General features: G+C 53.8%; 8 protein-coding genes across 8 annotated transcripts; 5 read left to right on the top strand and 3 right to left on the bottom strand.

The window, feature by feature from the left end:
* Positions 1-2,626: 2,626 nt before the first annotated feature.
* GUITHDRAFT_152371 (hypothetical protein) lies at positions 2,627-6,454 on the top strand (the record flags this gene model as incomplete). Its single annotated transcript, XM_005833409.1, has 3 exons — positions 2,627-2,802; positions 2,840-2,843; positions 6,438-6,454. One exon carries the CDS (start codon positions 2,627-2,629, stop codon positions 2,795-2,797), a length of 171 nt encoding a protein of 56 aa, XP_005833466.1. The 3' UTR covers positions 2,798-2,802; positions 2,840-2,843; positions 6,438-6,454.
* Positions 6,455-6,698: 244 nt separating this feature from the next.
* On the top strand, positions 6,699-7,394 carry GUITHDRAFT_107689 (hypothetical protein; the record flags this gene model as incomplete). The annotated part of the gene is made up of 1 exon (XM_005833408.1): positions 6,699-7,394. The coding sequence occupies one exon, from the start codon at positions 6,699-6,701 to the stop codon at positions 7,392-7,394; it is 696 nt and encodes a 231-aa protein (XP_005833465.1).
* A 2,337-nt stretch (positions 7,395-9,731) lies between these two features.
* On the bottom strand, positions 9,732-10,514 carry GUITHDRAFT_107688 (hypothetical protein; the record flags this gene model as incomplete). Its single annotated transcript, XM_005833407.1, has 1 exon — positions 9,732-10,514. The coding sequence occupies one exon, from the start codon at positions 10,512-10,514 to the stop codon at positions 9,732-9,734; it is 783 nt and encodes a 260-aa protein (XP_005833464.1).
* Positions 10,515-12,643: 2,129 nt separating this feature from the next.
* On the top strand, positions 12,644-13,384 carry GUITHDRAFT_107687 (hypothetical protein; the record flags this gene model as incomplete). Its single annotated transcript, XM_005833406.1, has 1 exon — positions 12,644-13,384. The coding sequence occupies one exon, from the start codon at positions 12,644-12,646 to the stop codon at positions 13,382-13,384; it is 741 nt and encodes a 246-aa protein (XP_005833463.1).
* Positions 13,385-15,113: 1,729 nt separating this feature from the next.
* On the bottom strand, positions 15,114-15,620 carry GUITHDRAFT_107686 (hypothetical protein; the record flags this gene model as incomplete). Its single annotated transcript, XM_005833405.1, has 1 exon — positions 15,114-15,620. The coding sequence occupies one exon, from the start codon at positions 15,618-15,620 to the stop codon at positions 15,114-15,116; it is 507 nt and encodes a 168-aa protein (XP_005833462.1).
* Positions 15,621-16,168: 548 nt separating this feature from the next.
* GUITHDRAFT_107685 (hypothetical protein) lies at positions 16,169-16,912 on the top strand (the record flags this gene model as incomplete). Its single annotated transcript, XM_005833404.1, has 1 exon — positions 16,169-16,912. The coding sequence occupies one exon, from the start codon at positions 16,169-16,171 to the stop codon at positions 16,910-16,912; it is 744 nt and encodes a 247-aa protein (XP_005833461.1).
* A 2,762-nt stretch (positions 16,913-19,674) lies between these two features.
* Positions 19,675-20,552, top strand: GUITHDRAFT_107684 (hypothetical protein; the record flags this gene model as incomplete). The annotated part of the gene is made up of 4 exons (XM_005833403.1): positions 19,675-19,938; positions 19,984-20,030; positions 20,084-20,183; positions 20,499-20,552. 4 exons carry the CDS (start codon positions 19,675-19,677, stop codon positions 20,550-20,552), a joined length of 465 nt encoding a protein of 154 aa, XP_005833460.1.
* Positions 20,553-20,576: 24 nt separating this feature from the next.
* GUITHDRAFT_162960 (hypothetical protein) lies at positions 20,577-23,535 on the bottom strand (the record flags this gene model as incomplete). The annotated part of the gene is made up of 8 exons (XM_005833402.1): positions 22,376-23,535; positions 22,219-22,326; positions 21,933-22,042; positions 21,835-21,885; positions 21,508-21,599; positions 21,109-21,308; positions 20,877-20,924; positions 20,577-20,582 (listed from the first exon to the last, which is right to left on the bottom strand). The coding sequence occupies exons 1-8, from the start codon at positions 23,405-23,407 to the stop codon at positions 20,577-20,579; spliced, it is 1,647 nt and encodes a 548-aa protein (XP_005833459.1). The 5' UTR covers positions 23,408-23,535.
* Positions 23,536-23,790: the final 255 nt, after the last annotated feature.

The following is a 23,790-nucleotide window of genomic DNA, read 5'->3' as shown; positions in this document are numbered from 1 at the left end:
CTGCACTCAAATGCACAGGTTGTCGAAGTGTACATCATGTACAATCGAGTCCTCTTGGAACATGTAGACGAAACCATTATAACTAATCGAGTGCCCTGTGTGGCCCTGAAAAGAATTTTGAACAAAGTTGGAAACCGTGATTGTTATCAATCAATTTACAAGGATACGGATGAAATAAATGCTATACCAAAAATGTTTTTCTTCAGCTTTCCTTGCATGTTGGAGCATGCCAACGATGATCTCCACGATAATTTCAGAGTGCATGGGTATATATTTTTTCATGAAGACGACATCGAAAATAATAAACCCTGTGAAATCTCTCACTTCTCGATTGCAAACCCGGCACCACTCGTTGAAAAGATGGCGCAAACAACTTTCTGTTCAGCGGCGGAGTACAATCGGATTTGTCGAGATATGACCGAGGTCAAAAAGATGTTCAATCAGTGGTTGAAGTCAAGGAGTGAGACTTTTGAGAAGAATTTTTGTTTGTTGTTTTCCATTGATTTTCGTTGCTTTCGATTGCTTTACAATTTTTGTTTGTTGTTTTCCATCGCTTTACGTGTGACATGCTCGTCACAAGCCATGTTTATGAACTCCGAAAACCTCAGCATCTTTTCGCTGCCTGTTTCACAACCTCGGAATCATCGCCGTCTTTGTCCAAACCTACATCCGCAAGATGCTCCTATTCGCTTGGGCACCCGCTTGTCTCCATGCTTCTCTTCCCCACAACTGATAAAAACATTACATTCGCAGGAATGATATTCAATGGAGACTCTACCTTATGTCTTAGCTCGCTGGTTCTGATACTGAGAAGTCCTTAGGGAAGTTCATTCACATCCGGCATTCATGGCGTTGAATAGTTCATCGATCTTACACTTGCGATCTATTTGCAATCAAGTTGCCTACACGACTGACATGCCTTATGCTTATGTGCTTGGTTGACACAGAGAGGAGGAAGGATGGGTCTTGTAGAATGCCAACCAAAACAACAATTAATTGCCTAATCAGAGAGATCCTTTACGAGAAACAATCTTGACACCAAACAACTCTACAGTCAGAGATGTGCTCGAAGCTCAATCATACGAAAGAGGGTTGTGGATGCTTGATCACCAAAAACGAGCAATTCTCCATCTTGCAATGAGCATCAAAAGGATTCGAAAACAGCCCTAGGCCCTGGAATCCATGGCGATGCTGATTCCTACAGCTTCCTTTGAAAAACAAGCTCGAGCTGTTTGAAATGTCGTCTTGCAGTATGCCGCAAAAAGTACAAACATTCACACATGATCCAACCTTGGATGGCCTGGAGCTTGAATACGATGAAAGAGCCATTGGCTGAGAGCCATCTTGGATTCAAACAAACGCCGCCTGCACCGGCGGGTGCGGATGCAGCAATGGGGGAAGGGTAGGGCAGGGGATTTGGTTGTATATGCACCCCCCAGGCGTGTAAAAGCGTGTAAGGTCAAAAATAGTTTTAATGTTTGAAACCTTGTTGTTTGGAGGAAGCAAGAATACTTGTAAACCTAAAACTGCTCGACACGGTCCCCGATTCAAACATACTTTCAACCATTATCGAAGTTTCTGGTACAAATTTTCAGTGCGCCGACCGTATTCAAAAATCCTGGGCTGAGGTACCCCGCTCGAAAATGATCAAAAGCGAGCATTAGAAAATACCATGGAATGACGGTCCGACCGGGTCCTCGACTCGGCGGAGGGCACTCCCGGAGGCTCAATCGGCCGCTCACCGCCCGGCCCGGTGCGTCACCGGAGTCCGACGGTCCGACGGTTCAACCGTTCAACGGTTGAACGGTTATCGGAACCCGGCCACGGTTCGGCTGGCGCCGGGGCGGCGCCGCGCGGCCCGGCCCCGGCGGCGGTCCCCCCAGGGCCCGGCGACCGAGTCCGGCGGTCCTGCCCGGCCAGGGGAGAGTCCCTGACCGGCCCGGCGCAGTCAGGATCGGGATCCGGCGGCGACTCAATACCGTAGTACAGCTTTCAAAGTTAAGCGTAGTATTTTTAACCGTTAACTTTGAGTACAGGACTGTCAGCCGGGCGCGGAGTCCGATACTAACTAACTGAGTTGCGGCCCGGCGGATCCGCTGGCCCCGGCCCGCACCAGTGAGTTTTACTCAAGCGCGGACTGGTACGGTTACATAAAAGTAAAATATATTAGTACCTACTGATGGATTTTTCGATATAGATTCATATACAAAGCAAAGAGTTTCGTACAAAACTGCTTCGACTTGGTACGGAATTTTGTACCTGAATGTACACTGTTCTTCGACTACCCACCCGAGAGCCAAGGGGCCAACAGGACATATTTGGACTAGAAGCACCCGGTGGTATAATATGCTGCGAGGGGTCACACACCGAAGAGCCGTCTGGGTTCAAAAGGCAATAGTGGTAGGGTGGGTTCACCCAGGGGTAAGGTACTCTATATCGAGGGCGGAGTGTGATACAGCCAAGGTCTGCTAATTTATAAGTGGAGTCGTAGCTCTAAATGCACTTGTTGGTAGGAGCGTCCCATGGAGGGGAGTGGCGGGGGTACCCAGACATTTCCCGGAAATAGAACAACTCCCCCAAAGGCGGGTATAAAAGCAGGGGCCGCGGCGCGGAGAGCAAGACAGCAATGTTCGCCCTTCTCTTTGACCTCGAGGATTACGCCACCACCTACCGCGCCACCCGCGATGCCTACTTGAAGGCTGCCAACGAGCTCAAGCTCGCCACCGGCCCCTACAAGGCTGCCCGTGACGCCTACGTTGCTGCCACCGCCACCTACACCAAGTCCCTCTACGAGTAAATGTTGGGTGTTTAATAAATTATTCTTTAATTTCAAAGTTGCATCTTCACTTCTCCTTGAATTGTGATCCCGTCTTGTTCGCAAATTGGCCAAGAAAATAGTAAAAATAGGTTATGTTTGCATGTGATCGTGTCATGAGAAGGGTTGCCGCATGTGTGGCGAGCATGCAGATACTTCTGACCGACTTTGCATGTGCTGGCTTGTGATCACGAAATCACTCGGCACTGTGTTCAATCTTTGTGCAGTTGATTTACTGTTGTCCAGACTGTGATGTGGTTAGTCATTACATGATCAAATAAACATAATGTTCTCAGTTACACCATGTCACGAAAAATGAGTGATTCTAGATGCACAATCATATGAAAAAATCACATTCATGTACTCATTTCTAGCCTGTAAAAGGTAGGGACACATTTTCGTACTCATTTTCTAGTATCAAGTATAGAATTATAAGAGCCAGATTGATATCATGCTCATTGCTGGTACAAAATCGGTACATCACCAAGAGAATTGAAGTGTCAGCATCGTATGTCGCATCTCTCAAGTTGCTCGAGATGATTCTCGTTCTCACATTTCGGTTGAGAGAAGAAATCTGAGACTCGCTCGCTTGCTGCCAATTATAGAAGATGCCATCGAACTAGGATGCATGAAGCTCCTTTCGCGCTAAGAGTGCTGCTAGTAGAAGGAATGTAAGACACTGGTGGTGTTTCAACAAGGACAATGTTAGATGACATGTCATTGTCTTTTCCAAAAAATCTTCTCTTAGCCATCCAGATGGGTCTGATATAACATAGCATACACCAAACATGCACTCCCCACCACCCTCCTTTCTTTTCAATTTCTCAATCCATCTTCTCTTTCTCCTGACAACAACTTAGTTCACTCGTCCTCTGCTCATCCTCTCTCACGTACTGAAGAGTCCAACCATTGATGCATGAATCCATCGCATCTTTCACCCCAATACCCGCCTCACTACCAGCTTGTTTGCCAACTTTGGCCTTTCTGCCCGCCGCCATGTAGGCCTCGTTCATATCCCATTGCCAATATCTCTCTGTTCACTCTTCATTGAGGCATGCCGTCCTACTTTGCAGTGAGATTTGTTTGAGCTACTTATCTGATGCGATGCGCTCCCACAGATATGCTTCTCTCTCCTCCAGAAGTCGCGGTTTACAGCCTACCTCAGAGGGTTGGGTCCCTGCATCCCGTCTTCTTACTTTATTGCTCCTGCTGTCCTTCACTTCCATCTCCTTCCTTGTTCTCTCCGTCGCTGATAACCTAGGCTCTTCCCTCAATTCTGTCCTCTATTACCTCCCAACACTTACTCTTACTTCGTCTCCGCCTTTTGCTGTCCTTCATCTCGTTCCCTCCTGTTCTTCTCCCTCTTCTTTATCACTTGGTCTCTTTCCTCTCCTCCTTCTCCTCTCTCCTTACTCTCCTTCCTCCGCCACCTCTCCAGTCTCTACCCCTTCCTCCCTTCTCTCTCCCCTGTCCTCCCATTTTCCTGTTCTCCTCTGTTCCCCTTTGCAATTCTTCGTGCCAGCAGTCTTTCTCTTCTCCCTTGATGCTTGCATCCTGTCCTTCGCATCCCTCTCTGCATCCTCTCTCGCATGACCGCGTCACTGTCTACATCCAAGTAGCACAACATGGAGTTTGGTCGCACCCCTGGTGCCTTTCAAAAAGGCCCTAGGGGGGTTTCTAGGGCGGTAGGGTAGGGCGGGTAGTAGGGGGCGATAGTAGTGTATTTTAGTTTGGGGGGCGAAGGTTGATGATGGCAGATGGAGTAGGAAGTGGCTAGAAGCCTGAGAAGAGTTTCAGCAAGTTGTGTTAGAGGGTTGACTCTCATGCTTTCATTGACTGTTGTGGGATTTGGAGTAGACGAGTTTCTTGGGACAAGGCATTGAAACAGTAGTCAAACGCTTTCTCACGGCAATGGAATAGCCGTCAGGTATCGGTATCGCTTGAATATTCCAGTACACTTGGATGAGAAGTTTGACTGCTCTTATCTTTGGGTCCTATCAATCCTTTCTTTCATTCTCTCATAAATTTTTTTTTGATTTCTTGCTCTCAACTTTTGTTTGATACTGTGCTTGTAGTACTACTAAGTCTTGCCGTTTCTTCCAAGCCCTGCCCTTTCTGTATTTTTCTTCTCTTTTGTTTCTCTCGTTTTCCCTCTTTCTCCTGCTTTTGGCTACCTCCTCCTCTTCTGTCTTCCTTGCCGCTTTCGATCAACCTCCCCCCTCCATAACTCTCCTAGATCTATCCTCTCTCTCTCCACTTTCTCTTCTTTGCTCTGTCTGTCTGTCTGTCTGTCTGTCTGTCTGTCTGTCTGTCTGTCTGTCTGTCTGTCTGTCTGTCTGTCTGTCTGTCTGTCTGTCTGTCTGTCTCTGTCTATCTCTCTTTTCCTCTCTGTCTCTGTCCCCGTGTCTTTCTCTTTGTCTTCCTCTGCCTCTGTCTCTGTTGTACACACAACTTCTCTACCGAGTTTGAGCGCGACCGTCACGATTTCCTGCGGGCGGAAATCCTTTCTTGCCGGACATGTCGATTTGTTTCCATAAATTCTTTTCGAGGCCATTGAAACTGAACCAACTTGCTACCAGAGGTTGTACCGTACACACAACCTTCAGGAATGAGAGAGATCACCAGAGCAATCACTACTGCGCTTACTAGAACACTTGGGTCCGGTGTACCGTGACCACAGTCTCTCTCTCTTTCCTCTCATCCCGTCCGTCGCCCAATCCCTCTGATTTAGTCTGAAGTTGAATCCCTCTCCGAGTCGTTCCAAGTTCCCTTCCTCCCTTCATCCCTCCCTTTCCGAACTGGCTCAGACTTCAGGCTCCTCCGAATGATTTCCCCGTGGCTGTTTCTCTTTCCCATTCAAGTGCCGCTCACTGGTGACCGTCGGAGTCTCGTGCGGTCCGACGACTGACTCCGCTCCGCCGGCTGAGGCTCACCGCCCGGAGAACTTGGGCTCCGACCGGCGCGGCCTGGGCTGTGGGCCTGAGTACGGTCACCCTCACAGTGCCGCGGTGCCGCACCGCGGTGGCCGCCCCGTTGGGCCGCGTGGCTGCCGGCTCGGGTGTCCGACGCCGCCTCCGGGTCAGCGGCCGGCCGCGCTGCCCGCCGGATCCCAGTGACGGTCCGATCGCTCAGTGCGAGTTACTCATCGGCGCATGAGGAACTTCTCGGAAAGTGAACCGTACGGTGATGGCGCTCACTGACTCAAGTTGCATTGTTTACCGTCAAAAGTTACTTGAAGTTAAAAATAGTGGCCCTGGCAGTACGGTACGCCGGAAGACAATCAGGAGAGTCAGTAGAGGAGGCTTGACCCGCCGCTGCCGATTGCGTCACAGTACTGAGTCGCCGAGCCGCAGTGCTCGCCGAGCCTCTCAGTGAAGTTCAAGTTCCGAACGTACCCGGCAGCCTGGCAGCCCGGCATCATGGCATCTGAGAGATTGAGCACTGCGACTCAGGGCCGACTCTAGCCGCTCATGACGCGGCTACATGAAGCAATGAAAAGTAATCGATACGTTATACTATATTTTAAATTGATTTAAAAGTATAATATTTCAATAATATTTCAACGGTTCGAAATGTCGTTCCGTGTTTTCGCGGTTACGTACGCGGCTACACTCCTATAAACTAATAAACTTAAAACTTTTAGTATTTCGCGGCTACAAACTCTGTACTACACAGTTTAGACGGTAGTTGCCGTGTGCAATATGATTCCAAGGGTCGCGGCCTGTACGGCTTTACTACTCAGAAGACTCGAGATCGCAACGGTTCGTGCCTCTACGTACAAACAATCGGCTAAAACACAAAAATACAAGATGGATGCTCTCGCTGTTTTTTTTAAAAGAAAGATTTGACCTCAGCTCGCCTGCGGCTCGACACCTCAGCTCCAATGCTGCTCGCTCCCTTCCACGCCTCCGCCCCTGACTTCCTCGCTCTCCTCGACCCCTCCTCCTGCCTCCCTCCATGTCAAGATGACCCCTTTCATCCCCCTCCTCTACACAACAGCTTCCTCAATGAGCCCCTCTCCTCCCCCGCCTGCCTGGAGTGTGGAGGGGCCATATGGCACGAGGACCGTGCTGAGTCCAGCGAGGACCTCTGCCTCCTCTGCCTCCTCAGCAAGCAAGACCCTCCTTCCCAGCCCTCAAACACGGAGGAGCCCTCCCTTCAAGAAGCCGACCAGCGACTCCCAGGTCCTGCTTGCTCCTCTCCCGATGACCCCAAGAACACCAAGCGAGCGTGGGGTGACGTCGAGCGCACGGCGCACCGGCAAGCATGCATCGGCAAGAAGCGCCTCACGCTCCAGGAGAAGGCCGAGATCATCCAGCTCTACTACAGGGCCGGACAGGAGGAGAGCCCCATGAAGCAGATGACCATCGCGGAGACGTACGGGAAGAGCCGGGCGGCGATCAGCAAGCTGCTACGACCAGAGAACGCGCATCGGGTGATGGTGCGCTTTGCGGAGAAGAAGAAGGCAGGGGCGAAGGGAAGGCCAGGGCCGCGAGGACGAGGGAGGGCGAGGCCGGAAGGGAAGCAGGGAGACGGGACGAAGGAGGCGAGCGCTGGGAGCTTGTATACAGGCTTGTAGATCTTACAAAAAGCCGTAAAACCTGAAATCCAATACAGCGGAGTGACAATGCATCGGGAAAAGCACAGTCTAGAAGTAGGATGACATGGAGACGGGAGAAGATAAGAACGACAGAATTCCAGCAGTGAGGAAAAGGCCAGAATCCTCAAGAGCAAGATGAGATAATCCGGCAAGCAAAACATTCAACGCATGATGCAGATCAGGGTCATCATTCACCCGTTTCCTCACGAGGTTGGCGACGAGGCGAGAAGCATGCTGCTCTCGTCGTGCGTCTCGAGCCCTAGATAAAGTCGCTCCGGGCAACCAGCGAGCCTATCTGTCAGATTCCAGCTGGACCAGCACATGGCTCTTGTGTACAGCCATCAAGGTGTGCTTTGCAAGATGTCACCCTCTTCAAGTCTCAAGCGGCTCTCTGATCTCGTCCGAGTGTTGTACAAGGCTTGCAGCATCGCACACCAGACACGGGCTTCGCTGCGCTCCCCGTGAGAGTCAGAGCTGCATGGCAGGGACCGAGAGCGCATCCGTACGACGACAAGCTCTCCGGCAGCAGCACACAAGCTCTCCAGCCCCCCCCTCCCCCCCGAGGCGCCCGAGCAGCCTCTCTCACATGAGAGAGAGCCTGCCTTCATCCCGACCACCAGGACGTATCATCTTGCAGCAGAAAGCAATGGTGGTCAATGTCGTGTCGCGGCTTGGCGATGCGAAGTAACGTGGTTTCATTGCTCATGCTGACATGAGGCAGATCAAGAGCCTCACGCATCACTCAGCGACGACCAGCGGGCGGCAGCTTCAGTGCGGATGAAGCTCATCGCCGCGACTCACAGGTGAAGACGAGTGCCCTTTGAAGCTTGAGCAAGGAAGAGGAGGGGAGGGCGCGGTACGTCTTGTGCTGTGCCTGGAGAAGAAGAGGCCAAGGCCTGCGAGATACGAAATCTCCCTCGTCCTCTTTCGAGGTCCTCGTCCTCTTTCCAGGGCGCCCACGGGCTCCTTGCTCCCCCCGATGACGGCAAAACCTCGATAGGAGGAGAAAAAAAAAGTCAGCACGGAGGCCAAAGTTTGACTTAATCGACATCCATAGGAGGATGACCACCGGTCAGGCCCTGCCTTCAGATTGCCGAAGGAGGTGGAGTGAAGGTGGCTGGAGGGGAGAAGGAGTATGAAGTTATATCAAGGATAATGGAGTGTTTGTGAAAGATGTTGTGTGTCAAGCAGGTTGCCGAACTGGAGTTGGAATGAAATGCTGGGTCGTCCATTGCTTTATTTCAATCATTGTCTGTGTGGCAGATGGTTACAGAGGTAAGCGTCATGATGACAAACCTGTCTTTCTCACTCAATCCTCCTCTCCCTCCCTTGCCATCACACACCATTGGAATCGCTCGGCTCCTCCCTGTTGACTCTCGTCCCGCCCTTCACACCTTCCTACTCTCAAACACCCCTCGAAGACGCCACTTGCATCGTCGTCTTTCATAGACGGCTCCTGTGCTCTCCCCCCTCCCATATCTCTCCTCGTTCCTGGCTGGAGCAAGATGTTCCTCGCCATGCTTTTCAATGCTGCTCCCTTTTCATCGTACTCTGAAGGAGGAGGAGCTGATGCTGCAAGGGGCGGATCGCTCAGTGCGGGTAGGACGGACCAGCAGGAGAGACGAGGAGGAGAGAGGTGAGAGGTCTGTCCTCCTCTGTCCTCCTGTTGGCAATTGTACCATCACTCTGCCTGGCAAACGTTGGGAGGGGGTCAAGCTTGACCCAGCTCATATCGCTAAGGATACGGCTGGACGGGGAGCAGAGGAGATGGCTGAGAGAAACGTTGCTTGGCGGGTATGCGATCAGGCTGAGGGGAATCAAGTACTAGCAGGCGGATTTGTCATGTGGATCAGAAGCCAAAAGCAGCTTGACCACGCAGGAGAGATGCGGGAGAGAGGTGAGGATGGGGTATCGGGTGTGTTTGTGGAGGAGGAAGCTGGACACGACAAGAAGCGGTTGCTGTCAGCTCTGGTCAGGGCAAACAAGATGGGAGATGCTGTCTTTGACTGTATCAGGAGAGACATCGACGGTTGAGCTACCTGGTGGCGACGAGGCCTGATTGCTATCCGACGGGTATGCGATGAAATCTCCATCTGGCAGCTCTTGGTCAAAATGAAACGAAAACATGATCACGTCATGAATGAGGAAGAAGACAAGGACGACAGTAAGCACTGTGGAAGATTCTACTGATAAAGCCATGGCTCGCTCCTAAACTGTGATCTTGTTGTTTTTCTCCCTTTTGTTCCAACTGCCTTGCAGCCCTGCTCTGTGAGTCATCAGGTTTACTAGGCTTCGTCAATCAACTTCTACCAGTCCCTACCATCCTCCTTGATACAAGCTCCCAGCCTCCCCAAGGCCCGCTTCCCCCATCGCCTTCGACTTTCCTTGCGATGATGAGGCTCCCACCTCCTCCTTCCCGTCTCCCTGCTTCCCTTCCGGCCTCGCCCTCCCTCGTCCTCGCTGCCCTGGCCTTCCCTTCGCCCCCGCCTTCTTCTTCTCCGCAAAGCGCACCATCACCCGATGCGCGTTCTCTGGTCGTAGCAGCTTGCTGATCGCCGCCCGGCTCTTCCCGTACGTCTCCGCAATGGTCATCTGCTTCATGGGGCTCTCCTCCTGTCCGGCCCTGTAGTAGAGCTGGATGATCTCGGCCTTCTCCTGGAGCGTGAGGCGCTTCTTGCCGATGCATGCTTGCCGGTGCGCCGTGCGCTCGACGTCGCCCCATGCTCGCTTGGTATTCTTGGGGTCCTGGTTTTCATGTGGGCGGGATGAGGTGTCTAAGAAGAGCTCAGTGTCGTTCTGTTCTGTTTTTAGCTGTTCTTCTGGTGATGCATCGATCTTGCTGAGGAGGCAGAGGAGGCAGATGTCCGTCTCAGTTTTATCCTTTTGGTCGATCAATACTGCTCCTCCGCAGTCTCTGCACGCGTGGGAAGAGAATGATTCGAGGTGAGGCTCCGGTCGCTTCGACTGTGCATGGTCAGCGGCGAGAGCAGGAGTCGGCTGGCGATGAGAGCTGGAGTCGTCCTGGGGGATGGAGGGGGCGCGGAGGAAACATTCAGGAAAAGCATCAGGAGGCGGGTCATGATCATGCGGAAGCGCCATGGAGGAGGAGGATAGCACCGGTGCTGGAGAAGGATACTTATGTTGGACCGGTGGTCGTCCTCCTATGATTGATCGGCGGGTCAAGTCTCGGAAGTCGTTTTAAAAAGTGGTTTTAGTTCCGGGTTTTTTTTGTTTTTGTCATTACCCAATATAACCTCCGTATTATAGTTTTAGTCTAGCTAGCCCTAGCCCCCTATGACCCGGGAGGGAGTAAAGATGTAGGTCCGGGAGATTGTAAGGGAGATCTTTATAATAATGGACAGCGAAACAGCGAAAAGAGGACGTGAGGACCTCGTAAGTGGATCCACCCGAGTAGAGGTATCACTGATGTCGACCTCTTCCCCCCCCCCACCCCCCTTCGCCTCCGAACGTCACTCCCGTCTCATCCCTCACATCTTCTGCCGCCTTCACCCATCCTCCACGCTCCTGCTGCTTGCTCGATCACTCCTCCTCCCTCACCATCACACGCCTTCATTGTCCTTGCTTGCAATCTCTCTTGCACTCGCTTCATACCTTCCTGCTCTCAAATACCCCTCCCGTACGCTCCGATTCCTGCCATCGATCTGCATAGACGGCTCCTGCTCCTCCCCCACAATCTCTCCACCTCGCACGCCCAGCCAGCCAGGCATCCCTCCTCATCCTGCTCCTCGCTCTGGTCGACGAGGAGCTGGTGCTGTTGCACTCAATTTCTCCCTTTTGACTCTCGTCCCTCCCTTCACACCTTTCTGCACCCCGTCGCTCCTTGCAGTCTTCGTCTTTCATAGACGGCTCCTGTGCTCTAGTAGAGAGGTGAGAGGTCTGTCCTCCTCTGTCCTCCTGTTGGCAATTGTACCATCACTCTGCCTGGCAAACGTTGGGAGGGGGTCAAGCTTGACCCAGCTCATATCGCTGAAGACGACGCCGAGTGAGGAGAGTCGCTGACGGAAATCAAGTACTAGCAGGCGGAGCGATCAGGAGCCAAGAGCGGCAGGGGGGATGTGTCTGGAGAAAATGTAGGACTCAAGGTGTGAATAGGCCACAGCTCTGGTCAGGGCGACCGAGATGCTGTCTACGTCGCTATCAGGATCGCGTTGTAAGTAAGCAGGTTCTTATTGTGCAATTTTGCCTGTCACAGGAGATGCAGACTCAGGAAGAGAGATGCCGAAGAAAGATGCTGGAAGTTGGCTCTAAATGAATTATGACGGGAGCCTTGCTCGTTTTGGACGTCTGCTCTCCCATCAATATATCCTTCTAGATAGATGCAAAGAAGAGTTGTATGTTTCCAGTCCCGAACTTTGACGCCGCCGTCGCGAGTCTCCCCTGTGGCTGGTCCCAATTCCTTGGATCCATTTACTTCTGTCCAGACGACCTGAGAGCTCTCATCAACCTCGAGCGACTGCGCCTGGTCACACTGGCATGGGTAACGTGAAAAGTTCAGAGACAGGAGCGAGGAGAGCCTCTGCTTGCAATTGACTTGGATGATGTGTGTGTGAATATGACTGAAAAATTTGATTCGAACGATTCGTGTCTCCTTCGCTCTGATGACTACAACACAATCTCCTTTTCACCCTGCAAGTTAAACTTGAAACGAGCTCCGCCTCCCTCGTCCTATCCGCAACTCACTTCACAGAGCGGCTGTTTCGCGAATTTCTTTGTGCTCGTCAGTGAACGCCCACCTTGCCTGTCGCAGTCCTACTCTACATTAAAGCCTTGATCTTTGTTCCGTCAGTCTGAATCAACGGCAGCATAACAGGGTACGGATTGGGATTGACTTATATTAATAATTGACTTCCTGTGGTAAGTTAATTAATAATGATTGCAATCTAGTCTCTTATAACAATAATAGGGCCGACTCCAACTATTAGAAATTAAAAGTGCAACAGCAGCGGCCATGACAACGTGGTGGTTCGCCAAATAAAAAAAAGATAGTCTCGTGTAGATGTTTTTTAGTTTTTTTTTCTCCACGTACCGGGACGGATGCGGGCGGCTAAAACGATGTAGAGCACGCCTAAAACACTTGTAAGAGTAACAACTGTCCTTGTGAGGAGTTGAGTAAAATCTAGAAGCAGCGGAAGATCTAAAGATTTTTATTTGGTTTTTTGACCTCTGCGGTGGACACCTGCTAGCTCGATACCTCAGCTCTCAACCCCATGCTGCTCGCTCCCTTCCACGCCTCCGCCCCTGACTTCCTCGCTCTCCTCGACCCCTCCTCCTGCCTCCCTCCATGTCAAGATGACCCCTTTCATCCCCCTCCTCTGCACAATGACTTCCTCCATGAGCCCCTCTCCTCCCCCGCCTGCCTGGAGTGTGGAGGGGCCATATGGCACGAGGACCGTGCTGAGTCCAGCGAGGACCTCTGCCTCCTCTGCCTCCTCAGCAAGCAAGACCCTCCTTCCCAGCCCTCAAACACGGAGGAGCCCTCCCTTCAAGACGCTGACCAGCGGCTCTGTCCAGGGCCTGCTTGCTCCTCTCCCGATGACCCCAAGAACACCAAGCGAGCGTGGGGCGACGTCGAGCGCACGGCGCACCGGCAAGCATGCATCGGCAAGAAGCGCCTCACGCTCCAGGAGAAGGCCGAGATCATCCAGCTCTACTATAGGGCTGGACAGGAGGAGAGCCCCATGAAGCAGATGACCATCGCAGAGACGTACGGGAAGAGCCGGGCGGCGATCAGCAAGCTGCTACGACCAGAGAACGCGCATCGGGTGATGGTGCGCTTTGCGGAGAAGAAGAAGGCGGGGGCGAAGGGAAGGCCAGGGCAGCGAGGACGAGGGAGGGCGAGGCTGGAAGGGAAGCAAGGAGATCAGATGGAACAGGCTGCCTGGAAGACGACGCATGGAGGAGAGACGATGCAGAACGTTATGGAGGGTTTAGGACGGAAGTGTGTATAGAGGAGGTGGAGTGTAATAAGAAGAAGTAAACCTGAAAACCCACCAAGCATGAGCTTACGTGGAAGTGGGATGGAATGGTTATTGAGGATCGAGTATGCTTTGAACTGAGGGCGAAAGGAAAAATCTTGACAGCAGCAACAGGCGACTCAGAGGCAACCATTGGTTTACAATAGCTCTATATACTTATAAGTAGTTTTCAAGTATTGCTGACCGTCATTGAAGTGAGCAACAAGTAAGTCGTGGCTGCAAGTTCAGAATTTTTTGTAGCAAGGTGTGAGTCCAGAAAACAGAGGCCCGATGCAAACAGACACAAGAACACACACAACAAGATCAGGGTCATCATTGAAAAATCAAATTAAGAAAGATGGAGATCAGGGTCATCATTCACCCATTACCGTTGGCGATGAGGCGAGAAGCATGCTGCTCTCGTCGTGCGTCTCGAGCCCTAGATAAAGTCGCTCCGGGCAACCAGCGAGCCTATCTGTCAGATTCCAGCTGGACCAGCACATGGCTCTTGTGTACAGCCATCAAGGTGTGCTTTGCAAGATGTCACCCTCTTCAAGTCTCAAGCGGCTCTCTGATCTCGTCCGAGTGCTGTACAAGGCCTGCAGCATCGCACACCAGACACGGGCTTCGCTGCGCTCCCTGTGAGAGTCAGAGCTGCATGGCAGAGACCGAAAGCGCATCCGTACGACGACAAGCTCTCCGGCAGCAGCACACAAGCTCTCCAGCCGCCCCCCCCCCCGAGGCGCCCGAGCAGCCTCTCTCACATGAGAGAGAGCCTGCCTTCATCCCGACCACCAGGACGTATCATCTTGCAGCAGAAAGCAGTGGTGGTCAATGTCATGTCGCGGCTTGGCGACGCGACGTAGCGTGGTTTCATTGCTCATGCTGACATGAGGCAGATCAAGAGCCTCACGCATCACTCAGCGACGACCAGCGGGCGGCAGCTTCAGTGCGGATGAAGCTCATCGCCGCGACTCACAGGTGAAGACGAGTGCCCTTTGAAGCTTGAGCAAGGAAGAGGAGGGGATGGCGCGGTACGTCTTGTGCTGTGCCTGGAGAAGAAGAGGCCAAGGCCTGCGAGATATGGAATCTCCCTCGTCCTCTTTCGAGGTCCTCGTCCTCTTTCGAGGTCCTCGTCCTCTTTCGAGGTCCTCGTCCTCTTTCGAGGTCCTCGTCCTCTTTCCAGCCCCACGGGGCTCCTTGCTCCCCCGGATGACGGCAAAACCTGGATAGGAGGAGAAAAAAAAGTCAGCACGGAGGCCGAAGTGTTTTTTTTGTGCATGCATGGACGGGCATCTGTAGGAGGATGACCACCGGTCCAGGCAAATTGCCGAGCTGGTCAAGACACCGGTCCTATTTCAAACTTTCAATAGGTGTCAAGGTCCGACAGCTCGGGGCCGGTGCTTCAGGAAGCGATCAGGTGAACAAGATGATGATGGATCTGTTATCCCACATTGCAGAGCAAAATGTAACGAATCTTTCAGCACTTCTACACTCTTTGTTCCCTTGTTCACACTGCACTCCAATGTTCTCTGTCTCTGTCAGGCAGCTCAGCTCCTTGTCCTTTCCATCTCACGTTCTGATTAAGTTTGCAATCTGTTTGCCCTCCTCTCCTTGCGGCTTCCTTCAAGCCTCCTCTCGCAGAATAACTATCTGTCTTCCTGCCGCCGCCTAGCCCTAGACCTGCGCCATTCGCTCAACGTCGCCTCAGGCTCGCTTTCTGTTACATCACCTTCTTCTCCGCAAAGCGCACCATCACCCGATGCGCGTTCTCTGGTCGTAGCAGCTTGCTGATCGCCGCCCGGCTCTTCCCGTACGTCTCCGCGATGGTCATCTGCTTCATGGGGCTCTCCTCCTGTCCGGCCCTGTAGTAGAGCTGGATGATCTCGGCCTTCTCCTGGAGCGTGAGGCGCTTCTTGCCGATGCATGCTTGCCGGTGCGCCGTGCGCTCGACGTCGCCCCACGCTCGCTTGGTGTTCTTGGGGTCGTCGGGAGAGGAGCAAGCAGGCCTTGGGAGTCGCTTGTCGGCGTTTTGTTGTTTTCTGGACTCATACTTGGTGACCTCGCTTGGTGTACAACTCTTCGTTGCATCGAGGCCAAGGGTGAGGTAGAAGAAGCCTTTAGTGTAGTCAAAGGAAGAATCACGCTCGTTGAGTCTTGCGAGTGCGTCATCGATTCTTCTGTTCACATCGTCGAGATCATCATGCAGGTCATTAATACGCTGCCTCATATCAATGATTCGATCATGTTTCTTTTGGAGGTCTTTCCTAAGAGACTTGATTTCGCTCTTAAAAGTTGTATTATTGAGAGTGTCGAAACACGGCAGGGTAGTTCCAGGGGTACTCAAGCCTGCAGCCGGGGGGTGGGGGCTATGCTCAAGGGGGTACTCAAGACCTATCAATAACTCATATTAAAAAATCACGTCAGGCTAGTTTCAGGGGTACTCACGCCTTCAGCCGCGGGGGTGGGGGCTATGCTCAAGGGGGTACTCAAGAACTATCTATTGTTCCGATCCAAATGGGCCGCATCATTGTTGGTATCGCTCAAGGACGCGTCAACCAACAGGACCCGTCCGGATATCAGGAGAAAGTACCGGTGCACAGACCCCTTTGTGTCCGTAGCACCGGTGGTCATCCTCCTAACAGTGACTGCTGAGGCAGCTGCACATAAAATATGGCAATATAAAATCATGTCAGGGTATGGAAAGAGGGGGGTGGGGTCCCTAGAAAAAAGCGATTGAACGAAGGGTACGTAGCCTCTTCAGTCGCTTTGACATCCATGGCTTCCATGCATGATGATCCTGCCCCTGACTTCCTCGCTCTCCTCCAGCCCTCCTCCTCTCTCAACATCTCATCACAAACGGAACCTCCTCCTCGCTCCCCTCCTGACATTTTCGACCTCCTCCACGAGCCCCTCTCCTCCCCCACCTGCCTGGAGTGTGGAGACGCAATTTGGCACGAGGACACGTCCTCCAGCACGACAAAGCCTGAGATTTACGAGGACCTCTGCCTCCTCTGCCTCCTCAGCAAGCAAGACCCTCCTTCCCAACCCTCAAACACGGAGGAGCCCTCCCTTCAAGACGCTGACCAGCGGCTCTGTCCAGGGCCTGCTTGCTCCTCTCCCGATGACCCCAAGAACACCAAGCGAGCGTGGGGCGACGTCGAGCGCACGGCGCACCGGCAAGCATGCATCGGCAAGAAGCGCCTCACGCTCCAGGAGAAGGCCGAGATCATCCAGCTCTACTACAGGGCCGGACAGGAGGAGAGCCCCATGAAGCAGATGACCATCGCAGAGACGTACGGGAAGAGCCGGGCGGCGATCAGCAAGCTGCTACGACCAGAGAACGCGCATCGGGTGATGGTGCGCTTTGCGGAGAAGAAGAAGGCGGGGGCGAAGGGAAGGCCAGGGCAGCGAGGACGAGGGAGGACGAGGCCGGGAGGGAAGCAGGGAGACAGGACGGAGGTGTGGAGCGTTATGGAAGGAGCAGCAGTGGAAATACGTCACATGCAGGAGAAACGATGACGGAAGTGTGTATAGAGGAGGTGGAGTGTAATAAAAAAAAGTAAAACCAGACAACTCACAGAGCAGATGGGGAAAGCTGGGGAGAGACGAGTGATGAGAGTTGATGCAAGATTGGTAGGGAGAGCGACGTGATGCTGCACTCATATGCAGTGGCAGCAGCGACTACATGGCAACATTGCAAGGGCGCAAAAGTCTGTCAACATGCGTGTCCTCGGTCGTGTCCTCGATCAAGTGAAGAACTTCCTCGCTCCTTTGACCAGGAGCTCGGTGTGCTCGCGCGATTCGGTGACGCTTCAAATTAGAATCGGAGATTTGATGGTTGATTCACTCATCTCCAACGTTCTATCATGATCAATTATCTTCCTGCCTGACATCACACTCGAGTTTTATTCTACTTTCACCGTCTTCTGCGTCGTATAACAACGGCATCGCAATTGCCAATCACTGCAAGGTAGCCAAATAATCTTCGATGTCATCCTGATAGACGAGCAGAGCCTGTCCTGTCAAGGATCTTTCTATCTGAACCACATATCTCTGATTCAACCTCTATAGCCAGCTCGTTCTTGATTCCCATCAGCGTGACCAAACACATGCCCGACCGAGCGACTCTCCTCTGCGCCGTTGCTTCTGCTTTGCCTGCTCTCCATCAAGCCGTATCCTCAGCCATTCGAAGGGGGAGCTTGACAACCCTCTCGCCATGTTACCACTCTGTACAGTGATGGTCCAACTACGAAGAGGAGACACCGCTGGTCCGTCAGACCCGCAATGAGCGATCCGCCTCTTTATAATGGAGGCAGATCGTGCTCACCGTGCTGATAATGAGCCGTCTATGAAAGGCGCCTGCAAGGAGCGTTTAGGAAGGGTGCTTGAGAGCGAAATGAAGAGAAGGCGGGGGTCGCATGGGAAGGACAGCGATGTGTTTCTGCGCTTTCACGTGGAGAAACGAAGAAAGGATAGACGGAGAATTCATCACGTGAAGAGGCTAGAGGGAGAAAGGAACATACGAGGTGAGAGACGGGGGAGAAAAGTCCCGAGGGAAGGGGGTTGCGAAGACGATAGAACGTTCTGAGTCGGAGAACTACTTGTTCAAGAAGGAGGGGGGGGGGGAGGGAGGGGTGTGAAGGGAAGCCCCTGAGGGCAGGGCAGGGCAGGGCAGGGCACTGCGGCAGGGGAGCCCCTGAGGGGAGGGGAGTGGGACTCCCGGAGCCCCTGAGGGCAGGGGAGAGGAGGGGTGGGAAGGAAGAGCCCCTGAGGGCAGGGCAGGGCAGGGCAGGGCAGGGCAGGGCCGGGCAGGGCAGGGGGAGCCCCTGAGTCGGAGGGCAGGGCAGGGCAGGGCAGGGCAGGGCAGGGGGAGCCCCAGTGAGCGATACGTCCCTCTTTGTAAGGGTCCTTCGCATCCTGTGGTCGATGATCATCGGAGATACCCTTGACGTGACGGGCCGCATCCTCCTTTCGCTGTCCGACCGTCGCTAGTCAACGTACTTGAGACGGTACGCCGGTCCTCCGTACGGTACGTCAAACTGCAGTCACGGTTTTTTTTTTGTCGGAAAATTCAAGTTTGACTGAAGGGTTGCCGGGCCGGGCCGCCCGCGGCCGGGCCGCTCGCCGGAGGCGGAGTCACCGTTCCGAAGTTCAGTAGTACGGTACTACGGTAGGACCGCCGCGGCGGCCGGCAACTTGAGTCATTCCGATGATTTCAATGTACTGCCAGGCTGTAACGTGTGTACCGTACCGTAGTTCAAGCATCCGGTACGCCGGCCCCAGACCGTGCCGACTGTACGGTAGTACGGCACCGGCGAATGGCACTGATGGGTTATCCTGGACTCCGGGCCGGACTTCAGCATCTCACATCAGTGTCACAGTATTCAGTGACCGTGAATAATGGCCCGGAATCATGGTGACCGGACCGGGCAGCGCTCGGCCCGGAGCAAACGGAGGGCCGGCCTGACTGCAAGCCGCGCCAGCACAGCACCCCCGGGGGTGCTACGGCCCGGTGCCAAGTTCTGATTCCGAAGTTCCGGTATCATATGCCAGTGTTCAAAAGTTCTCATTCCTTCCGAAGTTCGGCGGCGGCCACTGAGCCTAGTATCGCTGGCGCCGTCACCCCCGCCCGGCATCCGCCGGGCCGCCGGGCGGCACGGGGCCCCGAATGCCATGATTGTCCTGCGCGCAGTTAAGTGAAGGTATCAGTTAAGTTTGGGGGACAGCAGTCGGCAAGATTGGGTTTGGTTCTCGCTGTCTTTCAACCTCGACTCTTCTCGCCGTTTGCCAAGTTGGCCAGTGCGGCGACATTGTCAGGGTCAAGCCTCCGAGTCCTCGACTCTCCTGCCATGATTGCCCTCGTACTGATCTTTGAGCTTAACTTTGAGTACTTGAAGGCGGGGAGAGGGGGCGCCGGGGGGCGCCGGCGCGCCGGCCGGCTCCGATCCAAGCCTGGGCCGCGGCACTGCAGTCCGACGGTCGCCGAGTCGGAACTTTGGAAGTGGCCCGCCCGGCCCGGCGCGGCCGATCGGAGGCTCCGAGGGATCGCCTAGTCAAGGGTTGTCAGGCAGCAGCGTTGGCGACAGGAGAACAAGAGAGAAGGCGAGAGGCAGGGGCGTGATGGCAAGGTGAAGATGCTTCAAGCAACCAACAGCTGCAGTGAGCATCGCTCGACAAGACGACTGTGAGCTTGCATGGCAAGGTAGGCCGGATCCCGGATGGGAGCAGGTGAAAGTCAGTGCAGCAGCTGGGAATGCTGCGCTCCGGACGGAGGTGCAAACATGCGCCAAGAGCCGATCATGCGATGGGACAACTTCCGTGCGATGCCCTCCAATCAGGGAGGAGAGACCACGTGGGAGCGCAAGTCGATCGGGACGGGATCGTGGGGGATCAAGAAGGGAAGGGGCCTAGTGTCAGAGTTTGACCAGAAGACGAAGGACCTGCACGACGCGGCGAGGGCAGGGGACGCGTTCAAGATCGAGCGGATGGTGAAGTTTGTCGGGATGAACCCGGACGAGGAGCTCGACGGTCTCGCTCCTATACACGTCGGATGCCCCCACCCTCCTCGTGCGCACCTGACTCCAGTGCAGGTCTCGGCCGCTGCCGGTCACTGTGATGCCACACAGACTCTGCTGCGGTGAAGAAGCGGCGGGTTGCTCCTGACAAACACGCTGATGAGGGTCTTGACAGACTCGGAGCATCGGTCGGGAAGATCTCGTTTGAAGGGAAGAGTGCTCTGATGTATGCCGCTGAATCAAACAACACCAAAGTTGCCCGCATTCTGCTGCAGGTATCACATCCTCCTCCTTGGCCTTCACGCTGAGATCCAATATACAGAGGATCGAAGAGACCGAAAACGAAAGGCAGCAGCAGCAGCAGCAGCAGCAGCCTCTCTTCAATATGCGTGCACAGTCGTTCCACGCTGAGCGAGAACGGGGATATCGCCTTTACATCCCCAGAGGTGGTCAAACTCCGCCGGCTGACGCTCCTCCTCCTCCCTCGGCCCCACACAGAATGATTGGTCACCCTGCTGGTATGGAGGAGGATGACCAATCATCGGGGAACATGCTCTTGTGAGCCATGGCTGCTGGCTTGCGTTACTCAGAACAAGCAGATTTATGCAGGATGTGAGATCGGAGAGGCAGGGGAGCTCGACTAGTTCATACAGTCAACCCCTCGCCTTTCAGCGCTATTGATAAAGAGCAGGAGGAAGGTCCTGCGCGTCGTCCCTCCTCGTGTCCTGGTACTGCGGATGCTCCTTCCAACACGTGTCAGTATGAGTCAGAGAGAGCGAGAGAGAGAGAGAGCGAGAGAGAGCGAGAGAGAGAGAGAGAGAGAGAGAGAGAGAGAGAGAGAGAGAGAGAGAGAGAGAGAGAGAGAGAGAGAGAGAGAGAGAGAGAGAGAGAGAGAGAGAGAGAGAGAGAGAGAGAGAGAGAGAGAGAGAGAGAGAGAGAGAGAGAGAGAGAGCAGAGCAGCAGAGGACCTGGTCGTAGAAGTTGAGGGAGGAGACGATCTCCTCGGCAGAGACGAACTAGTGCAACCAGCGGTCACAACAGGAGAACCAAGAGGAGCAAGTAAAGGGGAAGAAGAGAAACATTCCAGGGACAGGGAGATAGGAGGCTGGTGACGGAGTGGAGGAGACAGAGGAGGAGGCACGAGTGTGTAAGAGAGAGGGAGAGGTGAGAGGAGGAGGATCTAGAGCACGGGCGTCTCACCTGCTCATTGAGAAGCTTTAGCTTGCATTTCCCTTGTGGAGGGTTGAGGATGTGAATAGCCTTGAGGCGGAAGCAGGTTGACTGCGAGGCATCGCCCTGCTGTGCGACCTGGAACCCGATGGTGAGCGAGGGAGCACGTACGATGACTTGAAGGCTTACGATGGTGTTGGAAAGATTCAGTTCCTCGAGAAGAGGGAGATCTTCAAGAGATCGAAATGTCAGCACACCATGACACAAGTCACTGACAAGCGACGGACGATTCACCATCATCATCATCATCACCATCACCACAGATGATATCAACATTGCGGTAGTCACAATAGACAACATCACTACCAGCCTCTCATCATTCATTGCGATCGTCATGGCACGACAAGACACCAGGAGCATGGTTCTCACGTGCAAGGTTCTTCAGCTCGTCGATGGCCTCTACAGCCGTGGACGAGAGATCAATTTTCCTTAAAGCCGGATGAACCCCGAAGCCGTTGAGCCTGAGACAACGGAGTCATCAACTTGCTCCCTCGCTCCTGCTCCTCTACACTCCCTTCCTTGATCCTCCTCGTTCAGTTCTTTCTCTTCATCTTTCTCTCTCCGCCTCCTGAAACTATAGTCTCTCTCCCTCTCGCTCCCATCCACTCAGGTGCCACACCTACAACCTGCTCCTGCTAATCTCACGTATTCACACCCTCCCCCTCATCTTCCATGGCGGCTTCAAGTTTGAATCACCGGGTGATAACGTTCCCCGACAAGTTCAGCTCCACCAGGTGACCAAGTCTCCTGTAAGTTCGGGAGTGAGGGAGAGCCAAAGAACCATCGGAACTGACTCGATGCCGTTGTCGACATTCAGCACGGCCTGCGAATGTCGTCGCGCTAGGGAAAGGAACTCGACCTTGTCGATCGTCCCGTCTCGGTTCTTGTCTAGTCTGTCTAAAATCTGCAGCGATGCAGCGTCACCATCCGCTGCCTCCTCCTCCTCCTCCTCCTCCTCCTCCTCCTCCTCCTCCTCCTCATCATCATCATCATCATTACAATCGATCGATCGATCACGTCTACGATCTATAGAAACAGAAGGAGCAGCTCTCAAACGTCGCACATCTCCTCGAGATCTACCTTGTGCAGAACTTTCTCATCTGGCGGTGGGTCGATCAGCTTCAAACCGCGAAGAAACTCTTTTCTGTCCAAGATTCCATCCTGATTGGCGTCCATGGCATCAAACGCCTACACACCGCATGTGAGAATGAGCGCAGCGAAGGGGAGACAGCGGCACCAGCTTCATCTCGTCATAGCAGGCTTCAAGGTTCCTGAAGACTTCCACCTCATCCTCCTGAAAGCCCTCGAAGCCGATGACCGCGCTGAGCCGATTGTTGGCTATAGACAGGTACCGGATCCTCAGGTCGTTGAGGTTGGCCAGCTCCATGATCTCGTTGTCATCCAAGATGAGCCTCTTCAGCGCAAAGTTGCGGGAGATGCCGCCGATGCTTGAGATCGAGTTGGAGCTCAGGTCCAGCACCTCCAAGAAGCGATGCCCGCTCAGGTCGTTCATCGCTGAGACCTGGTTGTGGCTGTAGTTTGCCTCTCGGAGAGCAAGTGGGGGGCGGAAGCTGAGGATTGAGGTGAGTTGGTTGTGGCTGAGATCGACTTTGACCAGCTGGGGCAGGCAGCCCAGACAAGACACGTCCGTGAGCATGTTGTGCGAGAAGTCAAGGAACCGGAGATGGACGTAGTCTTTGATCGCAACGATGTCCGTGAGCTTGCGGTTCTTGATCGACAGCTCCACGAACGCGAACCCCCTGCCGTCCGCAGTCGCTGCCACCCTTGAGAGGTGCCGCTCGATCTCGTTGACGTAGAGAGCGTGAGGGCCGAAGTAGGAGAGAAACTCATCCAAGTCGATGGAAGTCCTGTCCTCGCTGCTAGCGTTGTAGAGGATCTTGCGGAGCTCCTCGTCGGAGACTGACACCGTCGCGTCCATCAACGCCAGCCCTGCGCGCATCTCCTTCAGGGAGACCTTCCCGTCCTCGTTGAGATCCAGACTCATGAAAGCCTTCTTCATGTCCTCGAATCGCTCTGATAGAAGGTCCTTCACTGCGCTGTCGACTACCATCTGCTTCCTTCGCTGCCATCTTGGAAATGGTCGTTGCTGCTGTTGCTGCTGCTGCTGCTGCTCGTTAGCAGAGCTGGTCTCCTCGTCATTCTCCTTGGTCTCTTCGCTGACGGTTGGATCTCCTTCAACTTGCTCAGTCTCTGCCGGGTCGGGTTCCCCTTCGTGTTCGCCACTTGGCAGAGGATCAGTTTCCTGCATGTTGCTGTCGGAAGGGAGAAGCCTTAGCGGAGAAGTGTGAACTGAATGCTGCTGAAGGGACTATCACGATGCTGTTTCATTCGAAAGCCTCTGGTCAAGATGATCAAACAGCGAAGTGTTTCCGTGTCTGCATGTACAATCGTCAGAGCACTGGCCAGCACTAGTCAAAAGTGCTCAGGATCAACAACGATGAGTGAAACCAACAAGAGAGGAGTCAAGCGCAACTGCGGTGTGCAAGACAGGCAGTGTCTCAGCAAAAATGACAAGAGTTTCGACGGAGGAGAATGAATCATGAAGGGAGTTGCGGGGTGGGGAGGGAGGTAGGGAGGTAGGGAGGGAGGGAGGTAGGGAGGGAGGGAGGGAGGGAGAGAAAGCAACCATGG

Source organism: Guillardia theta (assembly GCF_000315625.1).
Source record: "Guillardia theta CCMP2712 unplaced genomic scaffold GUITHscaffold_30, whole genome shotgun sequence".
In the NCBI taxonomy this organism is placed as follows: Eukaryota; class Cryptophyceae; order Pyrenomonadales; family Geminigeraceae; genus Guillardia; species Guillardia theta.
This window is presented reverse-complemented; position numbering and strand designations above follow the sequence as displayed.